At 31.0% G+C, this 14,140-nt stretch overlaps 1 protein-coding gene across 1 annotated transcript; it reads left to right on the top strand.

Moving 5' to 3' along the window:
* The first annotated feature begins 1,929 nt into the window (after nucleotides 1-1,929).
* Nucleotides 1,930-6,406, top strand: cprr1-5 (RR1 cuticle protein 5). Its single transcript, NM_001172265.1, has 3 exons — nucleotides 1,930-1,996; nucleotides 2,613-2,806; nucleotides 4,947-6,406. Exons 1-3 carry the CDS (start codon nucleotides 1,958-1,960, stop codon nucleotides 6,070-6,072), a joined length of 1,359 nt encoding a protein of 452 aa, NP_001165736.1. The 5' UTR covers nucleotides 1,930-1,957; the 3' UTR covers nucleotides 6,073-6,406.
* Nucleotides 6,407-14,140: the final 7,734 nt, after the last annotated feature.

Genomic DNA, 14,140 nt, shown 5'->3' with positions numbered 1-14,140 from the left:
CTAACAACTTAAATGTAGCTGGTGAATGGTGAGGTTAAAATTTGTCTGTTTTTGTGTTGCATAAAAAACCGTCTTGAATTCAATTTTTAACGGTCAACGAGCATTGAACTCAACAAAATGGACTTATATATTTTCGTATCATAATAGGTAGGCAATACAAATATTGAAATATGTCAAAAAAGTATAGATTATGTTATAGGTATAATGTTTTATGTATGTTGTTAATGTTATTATATTATTATACACATGTACAGTATAGACAATTAAATTTTATCTACATGTATAGGAACTCGTGTACCTATGAGTGTATGCACTTACTGGGTTTTTTCCTATAATAACTTGCATATTATAATAGGTTTACCAGCTATGTTTCGTGTGGGAACTTACCAAACCCCATACGTTTGCCCTACCCAAAATACGCCTCTGTGTGGATTTTTTTTTTAAAGTAAAACGTGATTATTTTTACAATTCAGAATAATATATTATACTTACCTATGCGTATTTTAATTCACGTTTTATTGTTTTAATGTGTTATGAATCTGTAAAGTTGTTCTATCATGATTTAGATTTTATGACGTTTGTTAAGCAACATCATATAACAATATACATTTCAGTTACTGTTTAAGAACTGCGCTAAAAACAATGATTAATGAGTATTTTACATCTCACGTAGATAAATAATCGAAACGTTGTTGAGATTGATATTAGTTTCTATAATAAATTAGTATCGTCATAATTATTTATCATCAATAACTAATAAGTATGTTTAGCTAAATATATAGTTGAAAATCCGTTATCCTTCAAATAGCTTCTGAGTATCCGAATGTTTTACAAAAAATTGTTTTTGAAAGTGCAATTTAAAAATAATAATTTAGCTATATAATTGAATAATACGAGTTAATGTGATTATGTGACTAAAAGCGTTTTTGAGACTTTTTCAATTTTAATGCAACGAATATAATAATAATAAAATATATGTGTAATAAATCTATCCGATTTGCATCGTCACTATATTAAGCAAATCAGGTCGTCACGTTATGTTAAATGTGCGGTACTTCTTCTAAGAACATAAACGAAGATGATTATGATAGGAGCGTGTTTCATCGCAACGTATGTGTTCGTGGTAATAAAAAAAAATGTTTTAATAAGAGGATATTACGATACGATTTCTATAATTGTAGATCGACGCTTGAGGCTATTAATCTTAAACGTAAAATTTTGTAAACAAACGATTTTATAATATTACACAAGATTAGGTAAACTGTACCTATATATTATCTATATTTTTATTATTACCTCGGATTTCTAACATCGTTAATATTATTGTTATCAGATGGTATAGCTATCGAAAATTGAGAGCCATGCGCACTATTTACGAAACGTACAAAGTAAAAGTAATTGATTTCAATGCTACGACAAAACATTGTGGATACGTTTTACACTTTAATTAAAAAACTGACGCGTTTCGTGTACTAGAATAATAATTTACCGCGATGTACCTGCCTATCTACTACGATCTATCTATATTCTATATATATCAAATAAAACACTCAAAACGGACGTGGGACATGATAATATACCGCGGATCATCGGCGATGACCAGTTTTTCCTCATAATAATCGCCTCGGGATTAAGATATATATGATTTCGGCGTCTTGTGAGCAACAATAATAATTGAGTGTCGTTAACCTCTGCACTGGACGCGGCTGCCGTATATTATAGTTATTGCATAATACCCACACGTTTCTGTATTAATTTCCTACTTCTTTCGCCCAAAGTAATGCATCGCCACCATAGGCCTGGATATTATTCGAAGGAAGTGGTTCTACCCTACCCATTCCAGATACTCGGATGTAACATGAACTTGTAACCTGACCTTGGCCGTGAGTTTACATACATATAAATAGGCTCGACGAGAAGAAAGTAAAAACAATAATCTCTCTCTCGCAGTTCCAAAATGGTTCTAAAATATAACACAAAAACTATGGAGCTTCTGGTGAGTAATATTTTTTAACGTTAATAATTTTATCTTATATTATTAATTTATATTATCTTTACGAGTAAAATGTGTTTTTGATTTTCGTTTGGACATTTTACTACTCTTTACTTAAAATTTACTAATAATTATTAGAATATTATATTCTAAACAATGATTAAAACTATCGTTTTATTCTTTTAAGTTAAGGTTTTCGTTGTTTAATATTAAAATATTCTTGATTTTTATTACATACGTTATTATATTGATGAAGACGTGTTAAGTAAAATGCATTATAGTGTTGAATCATTATTTTTATTTGTGAGTAATTTTTTTAATTATATTTATGTATAAATATTATAATTTATATGCATATCCTAATCAACACTTATATACGTTTTACTGAATTTATTTACAACTTATAATTAATTCTAAGTTTCAACGTTCATCATAATAATCATACCACTTTTAACGAGATAATCATCGAACATCCGTTAATGTATTAACGTTTAAAACATAGTCATATGGGGGTGTAACTAATAAATAATAGTAGTTGGTTCATAGTCGTACTATACATATTGTACATTATGTGCATTGGTACATATAACATTCATTTTAGAGCTTAATTTACTTTCAGAAATATACCTTGATGGGTTTGATCGTGACGTGTTTGTCAGTGGCAGCTGATCCATTAAAACAAAAACCACAAACATTGAATTCTTCACCTGCAAAAAACTCCCAAGAGCAAGTAGCTAATGAGTTAAAGCCAGATTTTGTGCCAATATACCTGTACGCTAGAGAAAATTCATTGGACGGTGATTATAACTTCAAGTGAGATTTTAAAATTAATTATATGATTTTATTTAAGCACCACATAGTTAATAAACTAAAAAGATGCGATTTTTCTTGGCCCTGTACCAGTTTGATTCCGCCCATTTCGTTAACTGTTTATGTTGCACATTATAAAAAAACGAGTATTTATATGGATAATGGATATGATTTACATATAGTGTTATAGTGACAATAAAAAAATGTATGTATCCTTTAAATGTTACTAAAATTGATTAACACAATTTTTACTTTTCTTCAATGCGTAAATATTATTTTGACCAAACTTAAATATTTATTATTTACAATTTAAAATATTATAAATATGTGAACAAAGAGAAATATGCATATTAGTCATTAAGCATATTAATATAGTATTATTTAACAGTTAACATTGTTTATTAATATATTACAAATACCTATATACAAACAATAAGCTATTTTAATATCTTATAAAAAAATATTCAAATAGTTATTCAATGTAAGTATGTACATAGATCTTGACATTTTTAAAATAATTTTTTATCACTAGAAAATGACGATGGCGTGGGAAGCTGGACGTAATAACGTGTTGTACAATTTAGAGGTTACGGTTGGTTAGATGAAATAAACATGAAAACATGAGTATTGAGGAATCGCATAGTTAGATATGAATGAGGAATTAGTTTCTATCGTGGGATTTTATGATTACGATTTAGGATGAATAAAATTAGCTAACATTAGTTATTTATGAATTAAGTATAATATAATTTTCATAATATTATGATATCAGGAAAAAGAATAACTTTATAATAATTGTAAAACATAATAACAACAATTTAATAACCTTAAAAATCCGTTAGTTACTATACAAAAATTGCCACAGAATATATTTTTAACACAGTTTTGGTATACATTTGTTACAATGTTGCAAAAAAATTTGTCACAAGTTAAAAATGTCAATTTTGAATTGATTAATATTTTTCAAGCAATAATATTAATTATTTTCCACATAATAGGGCTATTTTACTATTATTTTAACTGATAATATGGAAATGTCTAATAAAGGATAGGATTTAGACTTAATATCGCTTATAAGTTAAGTATACTGTACATAGAATATATATATATAAAATATAAATATATAAGAGCAAATAGACTGAGGAACTTGTTTGAAAAGTCATTTTGCTTATTTGATTGATGTGAATCATACCCATTACCTGTCCACCATTGCATATAATTTTAAAACATATTAAGGTTAGCGCATCAAAAATAGGCAATGAAAAAAAGTTGTCTAATAAATAATAAACTGATGATAAATTGATCGTCTATAAGTTATAATCTACCGATTCCAAATATAACATATTTTTGTCCCAACCTGATATACAGACAAGAAGTAGAATAATACCTGTTTCATTATTATATGTTTGTACTGTTTTATTATTATTATTGTTGCCCTCAAAATATCTAGACAAATAATATAATGTAACTTACATATCAACATACAGAATTTATATTTTTGAGTGTCATTTGTTTTATTTTTAATTTTGTCCAGCTTAACTTATATTTTAGACCACAATGCAACCGTATCTATGTAGGTACTTATAATATAATTATTATTAAGTACCAAATCTAAATAATATTTTACGTTCAGTTAAATTAATATTATAGTAACTAAAGTATATACATTTAAAAGATATAGATTGGATCTTATAATATGATAAAATATTATGTAGTTACTTACTACCCTGCCACTTTCTCTGACGTGGTCTATAAACTTCGTTGTATACAGTAAAATATAATGGTCAAGAAAAGTAATGAGACATATTATTAGAAACGAGATTTTATTATGTACCTATTTAGGTACTGGTACTGCAGTTATATTTAATTCACATTATATAGTAGCAGGAATCAGGGTTCAGGAGATATCCTATATATCCGTCTAAGCTAAGTATCCACTTTTATCTGTAGGGTATCTGCGAACATCTATATTATCACATGCATTATTTTATTCTCACGTAAATTTCGCGGTAAGTTTGCAGTAGCTGAATATTATTTGTGCAGTGTTTAATCCAGTTAATTTAATTCCTGTTGGTTTATACCTATATATATACCTATATGCATACCTACATATATTATATGATGTATATTTTATATGCTGCAGATATGAAACCGGAAATGGCATTTTCGCGGAAGAACGTGGCGTTATGTTGAACAAGGGAACGGAAAACGAAGCGAACTCGGTGGTCGGATCGTACAAGTACATCTCTCCGGAAGGCGTACCAATAGAGGTGACCTACACCGCGGGAGTAGACGGGTTCCGAGCATACGGCGCACATCTCCCCGTTGGTCCGCCTGCGGCGTCCAACTTGCCCAAAAGTTTGGCGTACAAGAACGTCCCCCAGACAACCGCCTTCGCCCGACCGCAGTTCAAGTTGGCCAACTCCGATTCGTCAGACGATGGCGGACAAGCGCGGTCGGAGCAGCAGCTTCAAACGGTTTCGGAGCTGCCACAATTGCGGTCATCGGAGCAGCCTCAAGTGCAGTCATCGGAGCAGCCCAAAGTGCGATCATCGGAGCAGCCCCAAGTGCAGTTACCGGAACAGCCCCAAGTGCCGTCGGCGGCAGAACAGGTCAGCGCAGGTCAAGCGGCCAATGACGTGGCGGAACAATCGCAGAACGTGTTGTTTGTGGGCCGTGGGCCAACCGAAAAACCGTTGGAAATGATCGTCCGCGCATCGGTCGCGACGGCCGACCAATCTCAGGGTCCGTCAGCCGGTAATCCCCAAGACTATTACCAACAGTTCCGCGGCCAACCCGTTCCGGAACTGCAATCAGCATACCCGACTCCGGGACCGCAGCCGCGACCTACACCGCAGCAACAGCAGCAGCAGTCCGTCATACAGAGGTTTGAACCACCCAGATCGGCAGCGCCGTCCGTCGTGCCCGTCCTACAGGCGGTACCCCAGGCCATCCAGACTCAGCCAAAGGTCGTGCCAGTGTTGCAAAGGCTGGTACCCGGCGGGTATCAACAGCAACAGCAACAGCAGCAGCTACAGCTACAGCTACAACCTCAGTTCAACGCAAGACCGGTACAGCAACCACCTTTCAACCAGCAGCAACCACCTTTCAACCAGCAACAACTGACTTTCAACCAGCAGCAACGTCCTGGAACGGTTCGCCAGTTCAGCATTGAGCCGCAACAGATGTGGTACGTGCCGAACAACCAGCAAGGCCGGTACTTTCAGTTGCCCCCTATGCAGCGAACACTAGGACCTCCCAAGTACTAGACTTCATCGTCGTTGGAAAGCTCACCACCACGTCTTATTCTTAGATCTTTTTTTTCTTCTAATTTTTCAATATAATATATAATACAACAATATATAATTTATTATACTTTAATAAGTACCTACCTATAATATATATGATATTATTATTATATAATACAAAATACGTAAATATAATATTGTTGACAAGTTGTGCAGTATTGTGTATACGTATATATTGTTATAATATGATAGTTTAGACGGTGTCTTACGTGTCATTTATTCGTGTGAAAATAGAAAATATTTAACATAAATCAATAAATTCGATCACTTCGCGCGTGATCAATGGGTACTTGAATATTTGCATCTAATTCTTTTCTATATAATATTATATACTCACCTGCTACGCAACATTGTTGATGACGAGCACATAATAACTGCAGAGATCCGAGTGCGAAAAAAAATATTCACACTAATCACACTTAATGGAGTGGGCATGATGCCTTTCTAGGATGATGTGTAGGTACCCACCTAAGGCGTGCCCGTTAATTGTATAATAATAATGTTTTAACATTTTATTCGATTTTATAATTATTTATTAAGTAGCTTGAGTTCAATGATAATATTATACAGTAGGTGAACCATATTGTACAGTATATAACATAAACAGGACCTTTTTTTGAACTCCAGTCAACACAAAAATGATTTTTATGAAAACATTTTTTTTTTTGCATACAATTTGAAATTAATATAAAACCAATGTTTTGAAAATAGGTACATTATATTTTTACTGTTACCTATAATTATCTAGTTAGTAATCATTTTGTAAAAAATAAAAAATAATGATAATAATAATAATAATTGTCCTGTAGTAAATACTAAATAGTAAATATACTGTACCTACACTAAAATTTAATTTGAAAAAAAAAGAACTTTGATAAACTAATAAATTATAAAAAGAAGCACACTTGGAAACATATCCTGAATATATAAATTCTCAGAAAACTATTCTACTTAGTTTTATGAAACTTATTTCTATCGTTATTCAAAAAAGTAAAAAACGATAAAGATATAGTAAAAAATAATATAGAACTTGTAACGACTTAAAACATATTATAAAAAATAATTACAATAACGATAGTAATTTTCGTGACATTGAGAATTTTAATTTAAAAGAAATGTCCAGTACCTATATGTATATGTGTGTTATGGAATGAAATGACGCACAAGGCCAGGGAGGCCAGGGCAATAATGCAATTTCTGACGTCAATGTACGGTGGTTTTTAAAAAATCTTTTAAACGACTATATAGAATCACACCATCAGAACATTAGTGCGTAGTACTCATATGATTCAAGTCCGTACCTTGAGATAGTTTGGATTTTGCACAATGTTAGACGCTAATAAAGTATTTTACATCCAATCTTACTACACTACATAATATTCTATAGTACCTATATTTAAAAATGAATGTTTGTCCGTTTTATATACAACTTACTATACGTCTATACTGTACTATTTTGAATAAAAGTTATATCAATAGATATAAAAGATATAATAGATAAAACTCGGGGTAACTGGGTTTTCAACCAATATAACACTATTGGTGAAATATATTAACAAAGCGTGCTCTGGTGAAAACGATTCGTACCTTCCGATTCAAGATACTCGTAATATAGTTCTATATTGGTTATTTTACTTTTAATTAATTTTGCTATCGAAACTTTATTCGCTGGTACCTATAGCTAACTGTATACGTTGGTAGGTGCAATTTCTACTAATATTATCAAATACATTCAAATACACTTTACTCAAAGCAAAACGTATACGAAATTTCAGAAAAATACATACAAGCTGATAATAGTATCCCGACTCCACGTAGGGGGAATCCACCTAACCATCAATACGCCAGGCGTCGACAGCGTTTTCGGTGTCAATCTGTCTTCCCAATAAAACACATGCATTTTGTTTCGGCTCAGTGCTCACGAAAGTCGAATATTGTTTTGTATGCGGTGGCCATTGGTTACAGATAGTAAAAAAAATATTTTGATTGGATATAATTGTCTATACTTATTGTACTATATTTTGACATTTAAATTAATAAAGCTATTCTATATATTATATTAGCTGATCCCGTGAACTTATTGTTGACCGTAAAAAATGGCAAATTATGATTGTTCGACTCCTTTTGGGTGTAACTTGCTGCATTAACCAATAAAAAATAAATACTAATTTATACCCTTAATCTACCCTCAAAATTTCAAATCGATAGCTTTAATTGGTTCAGCTCTGCGTTGTTATGAATCAGTCATTCTCGTTATATTATAATATATGGATATTATGTCAAATTAAGTAACAGCTATTATTCCGCTTGTATTAGAGCAATAAGTAAAGTGTACGGTTGAGGTTTATCATTTGTATACCATAAACATTTTGGCAAAATACAATATAGAGAATATTTCAACTGAAGCAAAACGGAAATTATCGATTATAATAATATGTATGGTCTAATACATATTTAACAAAAATGCACAAAATTTTCCACAAATATTATTATTTATTTGGGATTTCAAATGGGTCATAAAAGTATTACAGTAGTAGTCACAGGTATTAATCCATTATAAATAAAAGGCAAACTGTATGGCCTAGGATTATAGAAACAAAAAATACTCGACCAATTTTAACTATTCAGGAAGGTTTGGACCGGCGATTCACGATTCCACATCACACGATTCCGCACAAAACTAATTTGCGACGCTGCCAATTGTATTATATTTTAAACATAAAAATGGTTGATATTAATATTACATATAAGTCATTTAAGATTATAACATTATTTTGATTTTTCCTCAAATACTAGCTTATCTGAAAAGTCTACAGTGTATTACATACATGTTTTATCTGGACTCATCAGTTATCTGTTCGATACCCGTTCGTACGCATATATTGTTATCGCATTTTTGTGTTTTAAATATTGTTATTATAATTATCATTCAATTTGTATCACAAGTTGGTCTTCGATATCAAGGGAAAATTAATATTTTATGAATGAACTATTTATTTTAATTATTTATTTTAACTAATTTGATTATAATGTATTATTTTATTTTTACTTCAACAATGGAGTATATATATTTTTAATTATTAATTGTTTTATTTATTATTATTATAATTATTTTTCCTCATAACTGACAACGTCACAACAATTTTTATGCGGAATCGTGTTAAATTTGGATTAAATAAAAAAAATCTTTTGTATTACGAAAATGTGCGGAATCGGGTAGGTAACAAGGTATATTGTGCGGAATCGTGTGCCACCCGTTTGGACAATATAGATCAAACCAGCTATTTAAAGGGTGGCTTCCACGCTATTAATAATATTAACCACTTATTCGTTTATTTCTGCTTGCAATTGGTTCACGTACAAGAAAAAAAAAAAGTTACTCATCAGTTTATCACACTATCCGCCACGGGTGAATTGCCCAACTCGCGGGGATTCATTTATCGCTGCGGGCAACGCCTACTGCTTGTACATTATATAAAAAATAAATAAAAAACCACAAGTGCATCGTCTACAACGACTTTAACTTTTACTATACGAAATCGTATTGTGTTGGGCGCAACTAAAACTAAACAACTTTTGATCTAGGTACCTACACTGGCCACTTAACTATACTATAATATGTTCTGTTGGGGCGATATTATATGGAGTACATATTATACGGTCCCGTGCCGTACTGTCCGCACGACTTTTTACATTTTTTTTTTCCAATTGACGTGTATTGTACTTGGTACCTGTATAATAAATTACGGAGTACCATCAGATTCAATATTATACATACATATATATATATATATATGACTTATAACGAAACCCAATTTACCATGCGCTCGGTATCGAGATGACTTATTTATAATATTATTACGTCATGCACGTACGGGGCTCGTGCATTCGACACCTTCAGAATAATAATAGTAAAAAAAAACCAGTTCTCTTGATATAATATAGTTGATATACATAATATTATTACTACAATTATTGCTATTATCATACGCTAAGTACTTACATGTACCGAACGGCGTTTTAATTTAATTTTTTTATCATATATAGGGTACCTATAGGTATTATTACAAGAGCGCGGCGGCGGCCTATCGATGTCACGCAAGTACATGTTGCGCGCGCGCTCGTTCGGAATAATATTCTGAGCGTCGAGTGGCGGCTGTTCGGCGTAGGTATATTCGCTAATTTTCCCTGGGCCGATCCGCGGCGCTCGTGATGATCGACAAGGTGATTCACAAGGCGAAGAGCACAATATTTAATATTAAAATACTCTGCTGCAGCAGGTCCGTTCTACTCCTCCGCCGCCATCATGTAATATAATATAATATACAGAGCAATAATAATCGCTTCGTAATGGTACGATTTATTTATTTCTATTATCCGCCCCCAGTCGGAACGACGATGAACTGCAACGGGCTGACCGATATATTATTATTGTTATTTATTATTATCATGACGTTCGAATTCCAGCCGATTGTTTGATGTGTTTCTCTGCAGCGTATATAATACTCTATATGAGGATAGGCCCAAATGGGATATAAAATCAAAGCAAGATCCCCAAAAGCAGGGAAGCCCTGTCTTTTTTTTTACACCGTAAACCGAGTTTCACAGCTTTGAGCCAATGTAAGTTCTTACTCGAAACACAGCAGGTAAAAATCATCCATGCATACGCAAGTTCCTTCATAAAAAATATACATCCGTACGTAAATTCCCACACGAAAAATAAGTATAACGAATAATAATTTCTTTCCAACTTTATTCAGATTTATGAGTTAAGACTGACAACTTAAACGTTGTTGGTGGTTCGATTAAAATATTTTGTATGTTTTTGTGTTGCACAAAAAAAAAGTAAAAACCAATTTTTAAGTTCATATAATATAATATTATATAATATTCATAAATTGAATTAGACTTAATTATGCAACACAAAAACAAACACATTTTCAGTTCAAATTAAAAAAAAATGTTCTTGTGGCTATGGGTGTATTTTTTTTTGAGGAACTTACATATTATTATGTAGCTTCTTACCTGCTATGTTTCGTGTGGGAACTTACTTAATCCCAAAGCTTTGCCCCTCCTCCACACATTGTCCACAGTAAATCTAGAGTAATATATTTTTCAAACAGTAAGTTTTATAATGACTTTTCTAGGAACAGTAGTAGGTACTTATATACATAGGTATATCTTATTTTAATCGTTAATAACAATCGAAAATTGCATTGGTTATCTTAGACATCACGACAATCGTTTGAAACTATGATTATCGATAATAATGACCACATCATTATTGTTAATATCTTTTTAAATATTAATTATCCCCAAACCTCCACAACTTTTTTTTGTTAACTGCAGCGCGTGTACAGCCGCAGGACACTGAACAGTCGAGTAATTAATTAGATAATAATAAAACAGTAGATTAGGGGGGTGGGGTGATAAAGCTCCCGCCTAAGCAAAACCCAATTTGCGCCGATGAGCAGGTATGTACTTAATATTATAATGTGAGGCTACCGTCTATGTAATCAAAACACCGCCATATCATAGACCGACAACGATGGTCGACGATTATCCGGCCTCGGCGGTAGTCGTGTATTATAGCACTATCATCACTCACCGGGAGAGAGAGAGAGAGAGACAGACAGAGAGAGAGTGTATACGTCAAAGTCTTTAATATTATATTATATTATAGTGTTATTATAATGGCGTAGGTAATGATACATATCGCGTGCTTGTACGTGACGATCACTGTGCACCACAGGAAGCTTGTTCGGTATATTCAACGGCCGACTGCTGAGTGAAATAAATAACATCAATGGCAATTAATAAATGGACTTCTGATGTCGTTATTATTATTTAGACACCTTCGACGGTCACGTTATTATAGATTGTACTTCTTATACACGTGTCTTATTTTTACCTACGTGTATTATTCATCGAGTCAATACGACTTATTCGCTAAGACGGCGAATTTTGCTCACGGTTTTTTAAAATTTTAATTTTGATGTTCCTTCGGTGTACCAGATATTAGCTGAGTTATTCGCATAAAAATAAATTTACAAGCATATACATTTAAATAAAACTCACACATAACATCGATTTTGAAAGTGGTCGTTGATCGCAATCGAGAGATGGTTCGTTAAATAAATATATGACGTTACGTCGTCGTGCCAATAAAATGAAAACTGTCGATTTAATGAACTGAAAGTTGGTTAATGTTTAATTAAATGTTGTATAATATATACAAATATTTTCTAATATTACTTTATATTACTTGTGTTCATGAACCATTTGTGAATTATTATAATAATTTCTCACGGAACACAATATAATTACGTTTAACGATTAAATACAATTCTATTTTTATCAACTGGTATTATAATTGTACTATAGTTATAGTTTTAACTTAAATTTTATAAGTCATATAAATATGAATTACACATATAATATATTTTACTGTAATTTAAGTTTTTAAAATATAATTTTTATGAAACAAATAAGTTTTTTATCTACCTCTGCAATACTGCAAATATGATTTAAGTTGTTAAAGTAAATTGGTCAATAATACCAACGTGTGCATAGAATATAGGTATATTTCATTAAATTAATAATACCCAAGTATAATGAATTGTAGATTATTTACTTTTAATTGTTTTTAGATAATTTAACTTTTTGCATTACCTATATATGGCTATATGACTATATATAATAATATATTGTATTCAAATTTTAAATATTTTAAAGACAGTAAATTTACAAGCATTCAATTATACAAAAACAAATTATCATTGATATTATAAATCAGTGAACAAAATATACTTATTGTTTTATAAAAAATAAAATAAAAGTTAGTCAGCTTAAAATTTAAATAATGTTAGTTAAACAAAACAATTGTGAAAAAATGAGATGCTTATATATAGTTATTTACTAGATCTCAATAGATAAAGATTAATAAAATAATTATAGAATATTAGATTTTAGTTTAATTTCCTTTCAAACTGAAAATGCTAGTATTATTGAATCAATTTGTGAAAATAGTAATATAATTGTATCAATAAATTGATTTAAAAATTGTTTTCAACGGTTATGTAACGTGTGTCATCATTCGTTTGTTTGTCTGATTGATTATGTTTTAAATTGTAATGCTAAAATATGTTAACACCAACTATTATGAATGGATTGTTATTTTAACGCATTATCGTAAAAATATGAATTATTTGTTAACTCATACTTAACATTTTATTGTTATTATATTATATTCTGCTGTGAGGAAAGTACTTGATGACAATGAACAATCATAAAATGTGTTTAGTTAAAATTGACAGTGCAAGTCAATTGCAGCGGCTGTCGATGAATATTCATAAAACTATTTCATTCAAGCAGTAAATACTTTGTATGAAGTCATTTTATAGTGTGTAAATATATGAAGTTTGCAGTTGTACAATGAGATATATAATATTATGAGTTGTATATAGTCGTTTACCCGGCTTTTCCTATGATATCAGAGTTCTATGATTTAAAAAATTATTTTATTCATTTAAAATTTTAAATGCATTGTGAAACATAGGTTTAAACAATAGCTGATTCAGTATGCCTGCAATAGTTACATCATAATTATACGCAAATATCCCGATGCCGAATGAGTAATCTACAAATAGTAGACGCACATTATATTGTATTGAAGTCTATGTTGATGACGGGAAATGAATAATGATTATCATTTCACTGCACTCAAAATGTAACTCTGTGAAATTATGTCATGTGTTTTGCATGTATAAGTATTATTAGGTGTTAACTAATATTTGTAGGTAATAGGTGGATAGTTAAACAAGTTTTATATTTAAAATAATCAAAGAAATTCATTAATATTATTAATTTTTTAGTCTTGTTTTTTTATTGAACATAGGTAGGTACATTTCATTATACTATCATATTTTTAATCTTAAATATTTAAACGATTCAACATTATTTTTATTTATAAATACTTATATATTTCAAAATGAATGTGAAGCATTAACATTCAAATTATAGGAGATTT

This window comes from Acyrthosiphon pisum, chromosome A2, assembly GCF_005508785.2.
Source record: "Acyrthosiphon pisum isolate AL4f chromosome A2, pea_aphid_22Mar2018_4r6ur, whole genome shotgun sequence".
Classification (NCBI taxonomy): Eukaryota; Metazoa; Arthropoda; class Insecta; order Hemiptera; family Aphididae; genus Acyrthosiphon; species Acyrthosiphon pisum.
The sequence above is the reverse complement of the archived record's forward strand: the minus strand, read 5'-3'. Positions and strand labels throughout refer to the sequence as shown.

What these genes read in the sequence shown, in the direction of transcription:
- cprr1-5 (NM_001172265.1), top strand. Translation starts at nt 1,958, where the DNA reads ATGGTTCTAAAATATAACACAAAAACTATGGAGCTTCTG. An exon ending in CAAAAACTATGGAGCTTCTG is followed by an intron (nt 1,997 to 2,612) that starts GTGAGTAATATT and finishes ATTTACTTTCAG; the next exon opens with AAATATACCTTGATGGGTTT. An exon ending in GACGGTGATTATAACTTCAA is followed by an intron (nt 2,807 to 4,946) that starts GTGAGATTTTAA and finishes TATATGCTGCAG; the next exon opens with ATATGAAACCGGAAATGGCA.